General features: G+C 40.3%; 1 protein-coding gene across 8 annotated transcripts in view; it reads right to left on the bottom strand.

Annotated features, from left to right (window-relative positions):
* Positions 1-14,247, bottom strand: part of tpm2 (tropomyosin 2 (beta)) — a 37,776-nt gene extending 23,529 nt beyond the window's left edge. For 4 of the 8 annotated variants that reach the window (XM_056233235.1, XM_056233233.1, XM_056233234.1 and 1 more), the window contains exons 1-2: positions 14,090-14,247; positions 11,615-11,740 (exon numbers count right to left, since the gene is read on the bottom strand). In XM_056233235.1, the coding sequence (XP_056089210.1) occupies positions 11,615-11,740; positions 14,090-14,203 (240 nt within the window). In that variant the 5' untranslated portion in view covers positions 14,204-14,247. Of the gene's footprint in view, positions 1-5,020; positions 5,387-11,614; positions 11,741-14,089 lie in introns of those variants that run through there. The other 4 variants (XM_056233238.1, XM_056233239.1, XM_056233240.1 and 1 more) reach the window with 3 other exon arrangements.
* Between the last annotated feature and the right edge of the window lie 3,864 nt (positions 14,248-18,111).

Below are 18,111 nucleotides of genomic sequence, written 5' to 3'. Positions count from 1 at the left end.
ACATAATTATGCATTAAATATTAAAATGAAATCAAAATTAAAATTCTTTGGCTTTTAGTATGAATATGTTAGTCTTATTGTTATACTTACTGTACTCCAAAACAATGACAACATTTGCGAATAGAAGATATAAGCATTCAAAACTCAGTCCCTCTTACGCCAATATGGATCAGTGAATTTGATGACATCACTCTGCACTTCAGCTTCTCATCAGATTTCCTGTCCAATCAAATGCTCTCTAGAACCTGAAGCTCCGCCCCCTACATTATAAATAGACGCTGAAGTGGCTGAAATCGGTCACTTGTTCACACATTTACTATTTTCTCCATGGTGAATGGCAGATAGTGCACTATATAGGATAGGGAGTGATTCAGACAGTGTAAATATGTTTTTGATCGGGGCGAATGAAGTTTGGTTTCAGGTTAGTGCTCCGCTCCAGAGACACGATACACAGAGCGGATCATATGAGAGAACAGAAAACGTGTCAGACCAGTTTGAATTCTGCACATAATGCTGTATTTTAAAGCGATATGGAGGAGATCAGGTTAGAGATTAGGAGAAAAATGCAGCTTTACTGAGCTCAACGTTCTGATATAAACTAAACGCTATTGGCTATTTTAGAAAAGGGGAGGAGCTGTTCGATATGCCCCGCCCTCTCTTCCTGTTTCAGTGGAAATTACATCAACACACTGACTAATGCTGCACGTTTCAAGCCACTTCAGTTGGTCTTTAAGCATGAACCTATATCTGGGATTATTAACAGAAATTATGATGATTTTTGGGTGAACTATACCTTTAAATTTTCTTGAAACTCCATTGTATGACAAAAATCTTTCATCATACAGACAGAACACAGTACTAAAACACAGTGACAATGTTTTCTGCACCACTGTTCACTACAACACTTTTACTAGATCTATGACGCGAGACATGCAGGGTGCAGCGTGGTCTGATTCCAAACCCTAGACTGGAAAAAAAGATGGACGACGTGTCTTCCAAAAAAAATTAAGCCAAAATATCCGTCAATTGTAGGCCGAGTGTGTGCAGTAGTGGAGGTCCCGCCCACACTCACACTCCTCCACACTCATTCGCTAACACAGCTGTCAATCATCACCTCACACCCCGTTTCATAGCATTAAATAACTAACTAATACCAACTTATTGGAAAAACAAACACTTGAACATACGTCTGCTTGATAAGAACTACCTAAAAGGAAAGAAACCATCTTCAAAAAATAAGTATTTGAAGTGTAATTGGATTTTTTGGGTTTGTCTCACGTCCCATTCGATTACATGGCGAGGGTGGAGTTTATGAGCTATACTGCAGACAGCCACCAGGGGGCGATCAAATGCGTTAGCTTCACTTTTCAGCACGTGCGCGACACACTTGTTCCACATTGCTGAGTATTTTCTCCTTAAAACTGCAGTGAACTAGCCTGGGAAAACCCAGACAACTTCCGGCAAATTTAGATTTGCTCTGAAAGTTAGTCTGGCAAAGAGCTCATTCAAGCCCATTTCCAATCCGTCGAAATCGAGGCACCAATCAGAAGCGTTGGGGCGGGCTTTACACGATGACGACAGCGCTGGGATTTTGAAGCAGATTTTGTAGCCTACATTACAAAGATGGATGCCGCCGTCGAACATCACTCGTTCCAATCAGCTATCGCGTCTGTTTTAAGCCATTTGAACGTTTCCTTTTTGTTAAAAACCGAACTATACGTTAGCTTCACTTTTCAGCACGTGCGCGACACACTTGTTCTACATTGACAGTCTCAAAAACACGGTTTGAAATCGCTGGTGTTTCTGACGTCACACACTTCCAATCAGATCAACGTGTCATCGTCAACGAGTGGATCTCTGAGCTGAGTGAGTGAGTGAGTGGAGGCGGGGCTCATCTGCATATCCATAGAACTGTGTATACTAAATGAGGCAAGAATGTAGAGTTACATTCAAGCCATGAAGAATTTTTTTTAAGGGATACAATTATTGACTAGAGGGGGATTTAAGATTGTGTTGAATGAGTCTGTTCTGGTGAAATCTAAAACGACATCATTACTGAGGGCACATTTTTTTCTCAAAATCACTATATTGATTTGATTGAAGCGTTAAGGAATCAGAATTGTTACATATCTACACAATACATTTAAATGCAAGATGCTTTTATCCAAAGTGACTTTTATTGCATTCAAGCTATACATTATCATTTCATGCATTCCCTACGAATTGTTATGATTCCCATCCCATGGCTAAAGGAAGCAGATTTTCCCATCAGAGACAGTAACATTCTCTCTGAATGCATGGATTGCTGGATTTGAAAGATAAACTTTAAAAATGCAAAGTTCACTAGGTAAAGAGGGTTGAGATCACTGTGTCAACTGTTTGTCCAATTCTTTAATAGCTAACTACATGCTAACACTGCAATTACTATGCCAAAAGTGGGAACATTGATCACATCACTAAATAAAGCATGCACTGAGCATGAATAAATGCTTGGTCTGTTTATCATTTTAAAGAAAGCAGAAAAACAACATGCCTGTAGCTGTATTTACCACTACTCCAAAAGGGCAGGCCTGATGTCATCCTTCTGATAAATCCTTACAACAATACTTGTACTAGGAAAACAACAGTGCTCAGTACAAAGGTGGCCTAGCTCTTTTGTGGGCCATGCCCGCCATCTATAGCTATTTTCATTGCAAAATACAAAAATAAAACATCTAAGCAACATATCTGCCGCTTTTGTTCTGGCCTACTGGAAAAGCAAATGTTCTCCAGTAAATCATGTCACTGACCCTATAGCTCAGTCAGATCAGTCACACACTGAAAACTATTGCTATTAAACTCACGGTCCAAATTTGGCGTTACCAACAACATTATTTCATGTAACTAGCCATTATTTGTGCACATATAACGTTATCTTCACTTTATAGGCAATTAAATCTCTGACTACTTTCAGATTACTCATTATTACTTTACCCAAATACACTTTGATAAACATAGAATAATGATTTATATTTTAGAGCTGGTCAGAGCCAAAGCACAACCAAAACAAAGCTTTGGAAACTGACTTATGATGCATTTTCGTAATAATGGATTTTTGTTCATTTTTAACAGAGGAAAAAAAGACAGACAACAACACTGCATGCAATGCGGCTGCTGTTACTTTATCTCTGTTATATTTACAACGATATCTCATATTTTGCTCTTAATAGTCTATTTATAAACACATTCTATTTCTTTAACCAGAACTATTGTTACAATCACGACTGAAAACAGAAACAGCATTCAATCTTTGTCCCCCAGCTAAAATTAAATGATACTAAAACCACCAGTAGGTGGCGGCAAATCACTGTCTTAAGTCAGTCATTGAATCATTCACTCAAGTGATTGGTTCAAAGCGACTGATTCAAGTGAGCGAGTCGCAGAGTCATTCATCAGAACGATTCATTCATAAACGTTGATTCATTCAGTAACGAAACTGAAATCGTGTTGTTCTGAGACACGCAATGGTTCTAATGTTATGATCTATTCTTGTTGGCAAAATAGAGCAAAAACAGACTAAATTTAGTCTAATTTGACCATCTAATAATAGCCTATTAACTTATTGTTTGTTAAATTGTTGTATAAAATTAATATCACATTTGCAAACGCGCTGATATTCTGGCAAACAGCACTCTTGCTCGTGTGATACTTTAAAAACAAGAACTTGCACAGAGACTTTTTTGCACCATATCTTGGTTTTTGGAGGCATTTATTAATTTTGGTGGCAATTTTGCCCCAAGCCCCGTTAATTTCAGACCCTGGTAGACTTTAGTCAGGTTAGACCCCATACTGAATTTAACACGGATGAAAACGAGACGTACAGTCTTTACAATGGCACACACTGAATAAAGGTGCTAGATCATGTCATTTTCACAACTGTTTCACTGAATCTTTTTTTCTTTCTGTAAAGTCGTGTATCAGCTGAACGACAGTACGACCCATTGAATGCACTGTATTTTTGTCCCTTGTTTTCACTCCTGTCTATCCTGATGTAAACAACCACCACTTTTCTTACCGGATGACAAGAACACAAGAGGATTATCCTGTTCAGGGTCAGATGAGCGCAAGTGTCCACCTTCAGGAGGATGAAAACTGCATAATCCCTTGTTTTAACTGACCACTTGTTTCACATTTCCATAGGTCCATGTCATAGAAAGAGCTGAAGTTTGATGTGAGAGATGATTTGAGTCTGTGCGTCACACACCTGGCCTCGATATGAACTCTAATCCTGTCCTGCGCATTAGCTTAAGTTCATCTGTTCAACTTCTTTTGCTGATGTCGTTCATTCACTGTTTGGTCTACCTAAATGGATACTGATATCTGGATAACGTGTTTATAAAGTGAAATTAATGTTTTGATTTGGTTTAAGAAAATTGGAGCATAAAATGACACTACATTGAAGAACATCGGTTTTACATTTGCCATCCGTATCTAAAATGAGCGCTAAATAAAGATATTGAGGTCATACAACAGGGGTTTTAATCTTTTAGATGCCACAGACTCCCACATATGACCATCTTCATGTGAGGGACCCTCATCCCAACATGGAAAAGGTTTTTACAAACACCAAATGTATACACAGAAAATTTTAAATCTAAAATTCTATTAAGCCACTCAACTATAGTATTGGAGTTACTAAATATTTAGTTTATTTATATTAATCAAAAGTGTTATTCATTTATTTTAATGTAGATTAATCTATTTAATAGATTATTAACTTACTAATCTTTTTATTACAATCATATTTTTTATTTTTATCTAACTTATTTATTTCCATATTTATTTTACTTGTATCATTATTTTATTTTTTTGTACCGTTTTTTTTTTTACAGACTTTTCCCTTGTGGCCCCGGACCCCAGCATGAAATCCCCAGGCCTATGAAGGCCCCTTCCTACACACAGCAGACTGGTTGGTGTTGCTCTCGCACGGACACGGTGTGTATGAAGAGCTTCACAGTGTGTGTGTCTCTCTCTCACTCACTCTCTCCCTGCCCTGCCGCTCCAGGTCCAGCTCTCTCTGCAGTGTTTCTGCCCGGTCCTCGGCATCATCCGCCTGCTGCTGGAGGCCCTGGATCTTCCTCTTCACGGCCTCTATCGAGGTGACCGAGGCCATGCCCGCGGACACTGCTCTCAGCGCCGATACACACCGCGACACGGGCAGGACAGCAGCGAGACCGCTCTCTCCCGGGCGATAATCACGCGTTCATGCTCGACACGGCTTGGTTTAGTTCTTCCTCCAGTGTTTTTATCCAGAAGCGGTGAAGTTTAGCTCAGAGCGAAACAAATCGCCGACGAGTGGTGTGTTATCCCGAGCCACAGCGGGAGAAACCCCGTAAGCGGATTGACGCCGGTGCAGCGGGTGCGCGCGCAGCTCTCAGGTGATCAGCTCGCCCTCCCTGTCGTAACAACCCAACTCAACTGTTTCACCTAACGCAGTGATGAAATCGAGACAGGATTTCATTCCCTTTTTTCAGAATCTGTGGTCAGATATGAATAATTATGTTATTCCTAATGAAGTCAACGAAACTCACTTTTGAAGGCCAAATTATTTTGATCCATTCCAAAGTTTCTGTTTATTTTTTGGGTGTTTTACAAACTTGTCACTATAACTGATATAATGGTATTGTTTATGGATTGTGATACTGGTTTATTGGGAATGGATAATATAACGAAAATTCTAATTTTATTTGGTAAATATCATATAGGCTACATAAAGCAAAATGTATGTACCAAATGGTAGACTATTTTCGACCGACTTAGTTTTTTTTACGACTCTCTGACTTCATGCAGAACAATTGTAAAGCTGTTAAGACATCTCAGCGGTTGAAAAGGATAGGCTACTTGATGTATTAGATGTATGATTGATATTTTGATACAAGATGCAGAAATATCTTAATTTTTTATAGATTCGAGTGTTTTTTATGACTCCCTGTTATTGCATTAAAAAAGCCCCTTCCTGTCAGATGCAGGAATTCTCCTCAGTCTCATTACAGGCTTAGTTCACACACACACACACACACACACAAAAAAGAAAATTAGCCCATGATTTACTCACCCTCAAGCCATCCTGGGTGTATATGAATTTCTTCTTTCAGCTGAACACAATCAGAGGTATATTAAAAAAATATCCTGGCTCTTTTTTTGAAGCTCATCCATCATAAAAGTAATCCACGACTTCAGGGGGTTAATAAAGGCCTTCTGAAGCAAAGCCATGTGATTTTGTAAGAAAAATATCCATGTTTATAACTTTATAAACTATAATCACTGGTAACGGCCGTACGTGAGTCTAGTTCCAGCGGAAGAGTGACCTCGTTGTGTACAAACATCTGATAAACATCTATAAAAAATCAGTTTTACATACATTCTACCTCTTTAAGACGTTTTCTGAATGTCTATTTAACATCTGACAGGAAATGTCCTTATTTTTAGAGACTTATTGCAGCCCAGACAGCAGCCTCGTCTCGGCGCACATAGATCTACACATGGCTTCCACACGGCCCAGATCCGGCCCACATCTGGTAGATCTACACATGGCTTCCACACGGCCCAGATCCGGCCCACATCTGGTAGATCTACACATGGCTTCCACACGGGCCAGATCCGGCCCACATCTGGTAGATCTACACATGGCTTCCACACGGCCCAGATCCGGCCCACATCTGGTAGATCTACACATGGGCCGGATCTGGGCCGACACTAGTCTGCTGTCTGGAAGATGAGCAAACACTCGAACTCATCTTGCAGAATAACACGCGGATCAAATACACGTCTCAGAGATACGTGTGCTATCAGGAGACCTGCTCGCATTCATCACAGTTTATTCATTCATAAAATGTTTGTGAATATAGCCTATTTATAAAAAATGTATGTCTTAACTAAACTAAAATTAAGCACAACTAATTTTTTGAATTGAGCAGGCTATTTTTTGTTTTTAATAGTTCAATCTCAGGAAGGAGCTCTTTGCACAGATGTGATTTGTGCCTTCACAAATGTATTATATTAATATAAATAACAGTATTATTGAGACAGGTGTATGAATACTTCATTACAAGTAGCCTACCCAAACGTTTTATGACCTGAACCCCTGACGTTAAAAAATGTTTTTTTTAACTTGAAGTAGCCCTTAGCCTATTAGCATTATTAGCCTATTATTATTAGTACTAGTAAAGTCCATATAGGGATTTTATAAAGTTTTCGTTAAAGAGTTATAAGCCACGAACCAAGACAATCAGTAGAGGAGAATCACAACACTACAAACTTTGATTTGAAGCTAAGAAGTATTTGAAAATGAAAGAGGTACAAGACTGAACGGCTTTAGTGATTGAATAAACTACAATCCCATGAAGCATTGCGAACAGCATAATCCAATAAAAAATCATAGAGAAATATAAAACTACCCATTTAAAAACGTTGATTATATATATAAACACAACATTTTAAGTTTAATGCAAAATATGCATATATATTCAAATATTTCAGTATTTTCAGAGCGCAAGGAGATCGGCTGGTCATTCGCAGTGCTTCATGGGAGTGGGCGGAGCTAACGAGATCGTTTGCCAGTTTTGCTTGTTTCGACCTTTTTTTTTTACAGTCTATGGTTTTGACACTCTGGTGGTATTTTCTGTACAGCATCATAATGTAGTTTTTCACGAGGGATTCTACTGGTAAACGCGATCATTTTTAAAATAAGCTGAAATAATTGACTGACGGCTTCAACAGAAGCAAATACTATCGAGGAACCACCTTGTAGCTCACAGCAGGGCTGTCCTCTCTAAAGGGGTGGTTGATTACGATTTCACTTTTCTAGCTTTAGTCAGTGTGTAATGTTGCTGTTTGAGGATAAACAACATCTGCAAAGTTAAAATGCTCAAAGTTCAAAGCAAAGGAAGATATTTGCTTTTAAATAAATCTTTTTTTAAGGACTACAACAAACGGCTGGTAGGGACTACACCACATTCCTCCCCGGTAAGTGACATCACCAACCCTAAAATTTACATAAACCCGCCCCCGGGAACTCGATTTATAGATTCCCAAGACAGAATATGCTTATCAATGACTAGAAGATAGAGACCTAAGCTACATAAATTCATCAACTAACCATTCAGAAATGTCCTGTTGCTCTACATGTTGTCACTTCTTCTTGAGTCTCTCCATCATTGGCCCACTCCGGTTTGAACATAAAAGGCTAAACGTTTGTGAGCAGCAGCTCATTTGCATTTAAAGGGACACACACACACGGTGCATTTTTGCTCACCCTCAAAACGTGACAATTTTAACATGTTATATAAAAATATCTGTGGGGTATTTTGAGCTAAAACTTCACGTATACACACACTCTGGGAACATCAGAGACTTATTTTACGTCTTGTGAAAAGGGCATTATACCAGCCCTTTAAAGGTTTCTACTTCCGTTTCCTTGTGACTTTAACCATAGATATAATAAAGGCTAGATGTCTCGTCCGCGCTGCTGGCCAATGGAGGTCGACATCCGCACGTGACGGCCATCTTGTCACAGGCAGCTCGCTCGCTCCTAACATTGTGTTTTAATGGTGCATGTACTTTTAAATAACCATAACTTGCTCAATTTTCTACCGATTTTCAAACGGTTTGGTTTGTTATAAACGTCCGAGATGTAGTTATGACACTGCATACATGTGAATAATTATAACATATATGTTCAAGCATTCAGAATTATAGCCATGTTAATAACGTTTGTAAGAAACCAAAGCGTTTGTAAATCCGTCAAGATTTCAGCGAGATAAGAGGATTTGTGTTCATGCTGATCACTCATCTTACATCAGAGCCTGCCTGTGACAAGATGGCCGAACGGTGATGCCGGAAATGACTCCGCCGTCATCAGCCTTTATTATATGATATCTATGACTTTAAACACTCAATTTGTACGCCTTCATTGTCAAAGAGAGGATCATTCCTATTTACTGATTGTTTGCAACTCTGTATGCCTGGCTTTGTTGTCTGTTTAGATACAAGAGATACAATGACTCAATGTCAAACTTGTGAAATTAGGACATTTTGTTAAAAGAAAGTAAAATGATGTCATAGCGAGGCTTATGAATACATAGGTTTAAATGAACTTATAGACTACTGTATCTACTGCATTCTTGGTCACCTGCTGTCTAAATCTTATGTACTCAAACTGTGGATTTGATCTTCATTATTGTGTTCATTTAAAGCGAATTACAGCCGTAAAGCAGGAGGTCTCAGTCAAACTGTCCTCAGACCGATCCATGAACTCTGAACAGAAGCACTGGAAGGCCTGACGTCACTTCGCTGTAAACAAATCACTGCATTCCTCTGATTTCTTTCCTTTTTTGGCCATACAGTACAATACACACAGAGTCGAGAGTTCCCGTCACACACTCGAACACCTCATGTTTTAACGGAAGAACTCAAAGCAAAGGTATATTTGATAAAAGTCTCTGGATTAAAAACATATACTGTGGTTGCCAAAGTCTTTTAACTCATGAACACGTGACTTGTTTTTCAGATGTTACTAGTTAAAGGTGCTCTATGTAACTTTTCTACTAAAATGAATCCTTTTTTTATTGCCTGTGTGTGAAGGGGTTGTAATCACACATTAAAATGATCCACTTGTCGAGTTTTGCTATTACCTCTGAAGGCCAGTATTCCTATTTCTATGTGAAGTCTCCGGGTCGGATTTACCGCGAAATCCAACGGATGTGACGTGCATGCGCGCTCCCGAGCCTCTCTCCTTATATACAGTCTATTGTAGACGGTCAGGGAGTTACGTCCGGTTAAAGGCGCACGTTTTTCGGTTTATATCTCAGTCAATCTTTGATCAATCTAATCGTTCGTAGTGCTGGACGGGGCCTTTCGAACGAGCCCACCCCCGAGGTCCAACTCGCCCGGCTCCCCGAGTTATAGCCGTTCGAAATCGGGGGTCCCAGCGAACGGCGATCCGGTAGGGGGCATCCCCGAGGCCCGCCACTCTAGCGTTCGGGCAAGGGTTCCCCTGGGACCTCCTCCCCCGAATTTGAGCTCTCTGGGTCTTTGCGTTCCAGAGATACGAGCGATTTTCTTCTGAGATCGTGACGTCACCGGCGTCCGCAATTTTGCAACGCGCCCGATGGCTTTCTGCTAATATCTCCGCGAAAACACCACCAAAAACTATGGAACTTATATGGTTCTTTTCAGCTCGACTAGATGGTCCCAACGAGCTCGGTGCTCGCCGAATCCGTTTAGTATTCGCCGAGATATTTGCATAATAGACGGTATTGTCTATGAGTTCGAGCACGAGCGCTCTTGTAAAATTTGGTTGCAATCTGAAACATCACCACTAGAGGCCGCTAAAAGTTACAAAGAGCACCTTTAATAATTGTCATAAGTAGGCCTACATGTATTGTACTGCAGGATGGGCTCCCTAATAAAGGGTCTGAATTGCAAAAATACTAATATTTAACACTGCATACCTAACAATATAGTTTATACCTGAACAAAGATGTATCAGATGTGGTACAGAATAACTATTGCACTGCCGTGGAATGTACTATATAACTTGAAAGTAACGTTTACTTTGGTCATCATTATGAAGAGTAGTGGATATTGAGATGTAATATGAATTCACCTTCACTCTTTTAGTTTGAGTGTTAAGCTTTGCAAACAGGACAGCTGTTTACCCTTTACTGCTGCTGTGAGTCTCATCCTGTCATTACTTCATTCATTCAGTTTTAAGTTTTAATTGTACGAAAATGTATCCATATGCAAAAACTGGTGTTTGGTGAAGTCTCAGCACGCACGGCATCTGCTGCGAGGTGCTGACAGTGTTTATGAAGTGTTTGGAGAATATGATCCAGCTCGACACCTTCTCTAGAGCAGCTGCTGACAGGATGATTGACAGCTCGAGCTCTGAGCTGCGCATGCGCTGTACTGATGTCCGCCACACGAGGGCGCGCGCGCGCGAGCCGAACACATTACGAGCTAGTCTAGATGTTAGGGTTTTTGAACACCGGCCTATTTTTAAGACAATTGAGATTTTTCATTTTTCATATTGTGTGCGAATCATTGTGATACATATGTATTATTAGCAGCATATATATGTGAACCTGGACCACAAAACCAGTCATAAGGGTAATTGTTTTTTAAATTGAGATTTATTTATCATCTGATATCATATTTACGGTAGGAAATTTACTAAATATCTTCATGGACCATGATCTTTCTTAATATCCTAGTGATTTTTGGCATAAAATAAAAATCGATAATTTTGAGCCATACAATGTATTGTTGGCTATTATTGCCACAAATATACCCGTGCGACTCGTGACTGGTTTTGCGGTCCAGGGTCACATATGTGATCCGTAATGGTTCTAAAATACGATAGGCTTCATAATATAAATTTTTCTTTTAATTATGGGGTGAAATATGACCTGAATTTGCATTTGTGGGATTCATGCGAAATATTTAGCCTTCTAATGAGATGTCAGTCAGTGGTGTGTATTCTTTTGAAAGGCAGTGTGTAATTGCACCCGGGTTGAATGAGGATTATGTGATGTGTGATGATGATCGTGTGTGTGTGTGTGTGTGTGTCACTCACGTCTGCGGCCTTCTTCTCAGCCTGCTCGAGTTTCTCCTGAGCGTCCTTCAGTGACTCTGAGTATTTGTCCAACTCGTCCTCCACACCCTTCAGCTTCTTCTGCAGGGCCAAGAGCTCCTCTTCCAGCTACACATACACACACACACACACACACACATACACACAGATGTTGGGGTTTTTTGTTTTATGGGGACTCTCCATAGGCTTAATGGTTACTATACTGTACAAACTATATCTTCTCTCCCCTTACACTAACCCGACCGCTAAACATACTCATCACATAAAACTTTCTGCATTTTTACAATTTTTTAAAAACTCATTCTGTTCAAACACACACACACACACACACACACACACACACACACACACACACACACACACACACACACACACACACACACACACACACACACACACACACACACACACACACGCACACACACAGACAGACACACACACACACACACACACACACACAGTCACACAGACACACACACACACACACACACACACACACACACACACACACACACACACACACACACACACAGACACTCACACACACACACACACACACACACACACACACACACACACACACACACACACACACAGACAGACAGACAGACACACTCACACAGACACACAGTCACACAGACACACACACACACAGACAGACAGACAGACAGACACACTCACACACACAGTCACACAGACACACACACACACACACACACAGACACTCACATAGACACACTCACACAGACTGACAGACACACAAACACACACACACACACACTCACACAGACACACAAACAGACACACTCACTCACACACACAGACACACGCACAGACACTCACACAGACACACTCACACACAGACACTCACACAGACACACTCACACAGACTGACAGACACACAAACACACACACACACTCACACAGACACACAAACAGACACTCACACAGACACACTCACTCACACACACACACAGACACACGCACACACAGACACACTCACACACAGACACACTCACACACACTCACAAACACACACACACTCAAACAGACACACACACACGCAAACTCACGCTCAATGAACCTGTGCAGAAACCTTTGCATTTTTAGTCCCTTTATTAATTCATTGTCCATATAGGGGCCATTTTCCACCTGGACAAAAGTAATTGTAATGACATTTGATCCCCTTAAACACAGCAAAATATGCCTGAGCTACACCCACACACTAAACCTGCGGTCCCGTTTCTGAAAACACAGTAAAATAAGGTGGTCAAATGAGTTTTGCCTAGTTTTATTCAGTTATTCTTTTATAAACTTGTGTTTCTCCACATTTTGGAAGATCATTCCCCATCAAGTGTCCCCCGTCCTGAACTGATAGATAAAGATGATCTCTGAGTCGCGTCTCCTGAACGGGTCATTGGTGGAGCGGAGGAGTTCCTGCGGTGCCGCTCACTCACGCCTCAGACAGAACCATCCCCGGATCATCCGTCCGACACCAGCCTCTGGTTATTGCTCTCAGCACACACACACACACACACACACACACACACACACACACACACACACACACACACACACACACACACACACACACACACACACACACACACACACACACACACACACACAGCCATAACGCTGCAGAAATAGACTCAGCTTTACAGAGCATTGGTCAGCTCATAAACCCAGACAATGCGCTCGTGACGGGTGCCGTCTGACGGAGCGGGACAGGCTCGGGAACAGCTATGAGGCCTTGGGACAGGAATAGAGGGAGTTGAGCCATCGGGACACAGGGTGTCTTTCTTCAAACAAAACCTTGAGATTCAAAATCAAATGGGCATATAATGCATGTGCTCCAACAAAAGCGTTCCCATGTTTTTTTTTCTCCCATGTTAAAGCCAGCTGCACTTCCATCATGGAGAATGACAGTGTCCTTGATGGGAAAAGCCTTCTTTAAATGGCTTTTCCTAAAATAGGGCCCATGTGTGCCATTCTCTGTCGTGCTCACTCGAACCGTCGGCCCTGCTCTTAAACAACCGGTGGTAATCAAGTAAACCTGCTTTAATATACTGACATATTTACACTTCTATATTTGGCATCGGTCACTTCAGTTAGTCATGATTGACAGGTCTTCAGGAACAAGGCTAATAATAGCTCCACGCATCACAAATGCTGGACCATAAACGGGGATTAATCGTTGGTTTTTGCAGGGAAGTTGATGCCAATAACCACATGATGCGGATCATTCATCACACAGAGACTCAGATTATACAGGCAAGGTCAAATTAGATGATTTCTGAGAGCACTCCAGGGAAACTCTTCTTATTCTTTTAATTCTGGCTATTATTTAGTAATAAATAATTTACATCACTGCTTAGACAACCCCTCCTCACACCTCTCCTGATTTCATCTCACAGAGTCAGACCCACGGGACACAGTCTCAGTGAAGTGGTTTACCTGTTTGCATTTGTCCTCGGCACCTTTCTTGTCAATCTCAGCCTGCTCTGCGCGGTCGATGGCGTTCTCCTTGTCCAGCTTCAACATCTGCATTTTCTTCTTGATGGCCTCCATGGTTGATGTGTGGTGTTTCTGCTAGCAGCCGAGGAGAAGAGGAGACGAGGAGAAGACGAGAGCGTGTTCACAGAGACGGCTGGAAACCCCTCAGAGGAACTCTGGGCAGCTTTGGGAACTCCTCTGAAGTGTGTGGGACAGCGCCGTCCCCTCGCTCTGATTCGTCCCGCTGGATGGGCTCAGCGTTTGATCCTGAGCTTTTGTCCATGTTTGGGAGGCTCTGGATCCTCATTCTCCAGTTATACTCGAGAAGAGGTCAGGGTTATTCAGAGTGCCCTGGGAAAACAACAGCTACTGGTGTAATGAGACATTACTCTCTGCGTTCAGTGCATCACATCTTTAGCTTGATCTTTTTCTCCTAGTCTCTTAACCTTTTAACTGTCACCCCCCTTTTTGAGAATTGATGTGAAAATGCACTACCCAAACTTGCTTGTAATTCATGAACCCTTTGGACTAAAGACTTACGGTTGGTCTCATTTAAAAGACGACACTTGCCAGATTATTGTTGAAGTGGAATAAATTAATAGAATTAAATTATATAAAAGTTATTGAAGTTTAAGTTTATTGTTATGAAAATATAATAAAATATATATTTTTTCTTTTATTAAAATATACACTCACCGGCCACTTTATTAGGTACCCCATGCTAGTAACGGGTTGGACCCCCTTTTGCCTTCAGAACTGCCTCAATTCTTCGTGGCATAGATTCAACAAGGTGCTGGAAGCATTCCTCAGGGAGTTTGGTCCATATTGACATGATGGCATCACACAGTTGCCGCAGATTTGTCGGCTGCACATCCATGATGCGAATCTCCCGTTCCACCACATCCCAAAGATGCTCTATTGGGTTGAGATCTGGTGACTGTGGAGGCCATTTTAGTACAGTGAACTCATTGTCATGTTCAAGAAACCAATTTGAAATGATTAGAGCTTTGTGACATGGTGCATTATCCTGCTGGAAGTAGCCATCAGAGGATGGGTACATGGTGGCCATAAAGGGATGGACATGGTCAGAAACAATGCTCAGGTAGGCCGTGGCATTTAAACGATGCCCAATTGGCACTAAGGGGCCTAAAGTGTGCCAGGAAAACATCCCCCACACCATTACACCACCACCACCAGCCTGCACAGTGGTAACAAGGCATGATGGTTCCATGTTCTCATTCTGTTTACGCCAAATTCTGACTCTAACATCTGAATGTCTCAACAGAAATCGAGACTCATCAGACCAGGCAACATTTTTCCAGTCTTCAACTGTTCAATTTTGGTGAGCTCTTGCAAATTGTAGCCTCTTTTTCCTATTTGTAGTGGAGATGAGTGGTACCCGGTGGAGTCTTCTGCTGTTGTAGCCCATCCGCCTCAAGGTTGTGCGTGTTGTGGCTTCACAAATGCTTTGCTGCATACCTCGGTTGTAACGAGTGGTTATTTCAGTCACTGTTGCCCTTCTATCAGCTCGAACCAGTCTGGCCATTCTCCTCTGACCTCTGGCATCAACAAGGCATTTCCGCCCACAGAACTGCCGCTCACTGGATGTTTTTTCTTTTTCGGACCATTCTCTGTAAACCCTAGAGATGGTTGTGCGTGAAAATCCCAGTAGATTAGCAGTTTCTGAAATACTCAGACCAGCCCTTCTGGCACCAACAATCATGCCACGTTCAAAGTCACTCAAATCACCTTTCTTCCCCATACTGATGCTCGGTTTGAACTGCAGGAGATTGTCTTGACCATGTCTACATGCCTAAATGCACTGAGTTGCCGCCATGTGATTGGCTGCTTAGAAATTAAGTGTTAACGAGCAGTTGGACAGGTGTACCTAATAAAGTGGCCGGTGAGTGTATATAAATTAATATAGGTTTCAGCCTAAAAATGACAGAAAGTCAAAGCCATATATCTAACCAAGTTGTGTTCCAAATTTGAAGTTGATATCACAAAAATTGATGTTCCCATGAGATTTTGTTTAGGCGTAATACCAAAAATACCCACCGGGTGCCATTGCATTCCATTGAATTTAATTGTATGCATTCTGCCATAACAAATTAATACATTTCTATACAAATATCACTTCTGTCACTAAATATGGAACCTTGAGACTCAGACCTTTCTGACAATATGTGTTTTGTCAAGATTAGAACATTTTTGATAATAAATTATGAAATATGATGCCCAAAAGGGGAGGTGCCTAATAAAAAAAATACCGTTTCTATGGTAACGCAACGTCCAATTTCAAAACGGTTTTCATAGGATGAATTCTGAGTTCGTAAGCTTTCAAACGAGACCAAATTTATGATAACTACTAAAATATGTGATGTAATAAAAAAGGTGATAAAAAAGATAATATTATATTTTAGAGGATAATATATAAAATACTTTTTAGAGGATAATATTATTTTATAATTTTTTATTGACAAATACTAGATTATATATGTTTTATTGTGAACTTTTAGCATGCAAATCAAAGTTTAAATGATTAAAAGTGTAGTTGTTGACTTTTTGTTACAAAGGTGAAAACACCTGTAATGATACAGATTTTTTTTGATGCGCACTCTTGTCATATATTAATCCATTACTCTTCCAACATATATTTTTTCTGCAAAATCATCAACATATATGTATTCTTGACTCTTAGACCTTTCCAACGATATATAGTTTGCCATGATTAGATTAGGATTTATTAGAACAATATTGAAGTAAACTTAAATATCCCGCTACCGGGATGGTGACAGTTGCTAGGTAAATCTATATGTGCTCTTATGACCCAAACGCCACATTCACTGCCCTGACATGGTGTTTTTTTAAATGCAAGTACTTTCTTTATGAACACATTGCATAAAATGCTGAATTTGTTCACAGACTTTAGACAAATGAGAAATATTTCAATTCATTTCACATTTATTTGTATAGCGCAATACACATCGTTTCAAAGCAGCTTTACAGAAAATGCATGAGTCTACATTACAATTTAGAGTGATGTGTAATCAGAGGTGACTGGACAAGTTATGTATTTCAGAAATGTACATATACAAATCACAGTTAGCTAAAAATGTAAAATAACACTTTACAATAAGGTTAATTAGCTAACATTTCTTACCTATGAGTTAGCATGGACTAATAATGAACTGCACTTATACAGCATTTATTTATCTGTGTTAATGTTCATTTCAACATTTACTAATACATTATTAAAATATCGTTATTAGTTAATGTACTGTAAACTAACATGAACAATTTATTGACTTACGTTAATAAAGGTGAACAAATACAGTAACAAAGGTATGCTCATTAGTTCATGTTAGATTATACTTGATATTACATTAACTAATAATGAACCTTATTGTAAAGTGTTACCAAATGTATTAATTTAAACAATGTCATAATTTAAGGTAGAAACAATGAGCTCATTGAAGTGATAAATAGTTGTTATTTAGACATGATAAAAGTAGCATTGGTGCATGTTGATTCAAATGCTATAACTTGGGCTATACTCGGTCCTAAGCTTGCAGTTATGAAGAAGGCACAACTTTGTTTCGGCTCATGTAGATCCATCTAAATCTTCCATTTATGTATAATTTGTGTCCATCATGCTGTTTGTTCAGAGAAATGGTATTTATAAAGCATTGGATCAGGATTTAGGCCACATCCCAGTACACACAGCACACAACAGGCTTCTGTCATATGAGCCTGATCGCATCTGGTAATGGTGCGCTAGTATTGTTAGCTCTTAGTGTTGCGTTTGACACCACAGATCATAACGTTGTCTTTAATAAGATTAATTACAATGACTTTAGTGGGCAAGGATTACCCATGTTCTGATCCCACGTGGCAGACTAGTATAATTGTGTGTCAATGATGAATTGTAAAACCAAACTCAAGTGAAGTGAATGGAGCACCACAAGGCTCAGTCTTCGGTC

Source organism: Rhinichthys klamathensis, unplaced genomic scaffold (genome assembly GCF_029890125.1).
Source record: "Rhinichthys klamathensis goyatoka isolate OS25496 unplaced genomic scaffold, OSU_Roscu_1.1 h1tg000363l_1, whole genome shotgun sequence".
NCBI classification, from domain to species: Eukaryota; Metazoa; Chordata; class Actinopteri; order Cypriniformes; family Leuciscidae; genus Rhinichthys; species Rhinichthys klamathensis.
This window is presented reverse-complemented; position numbering and strand designations above follow the sequence as displayed.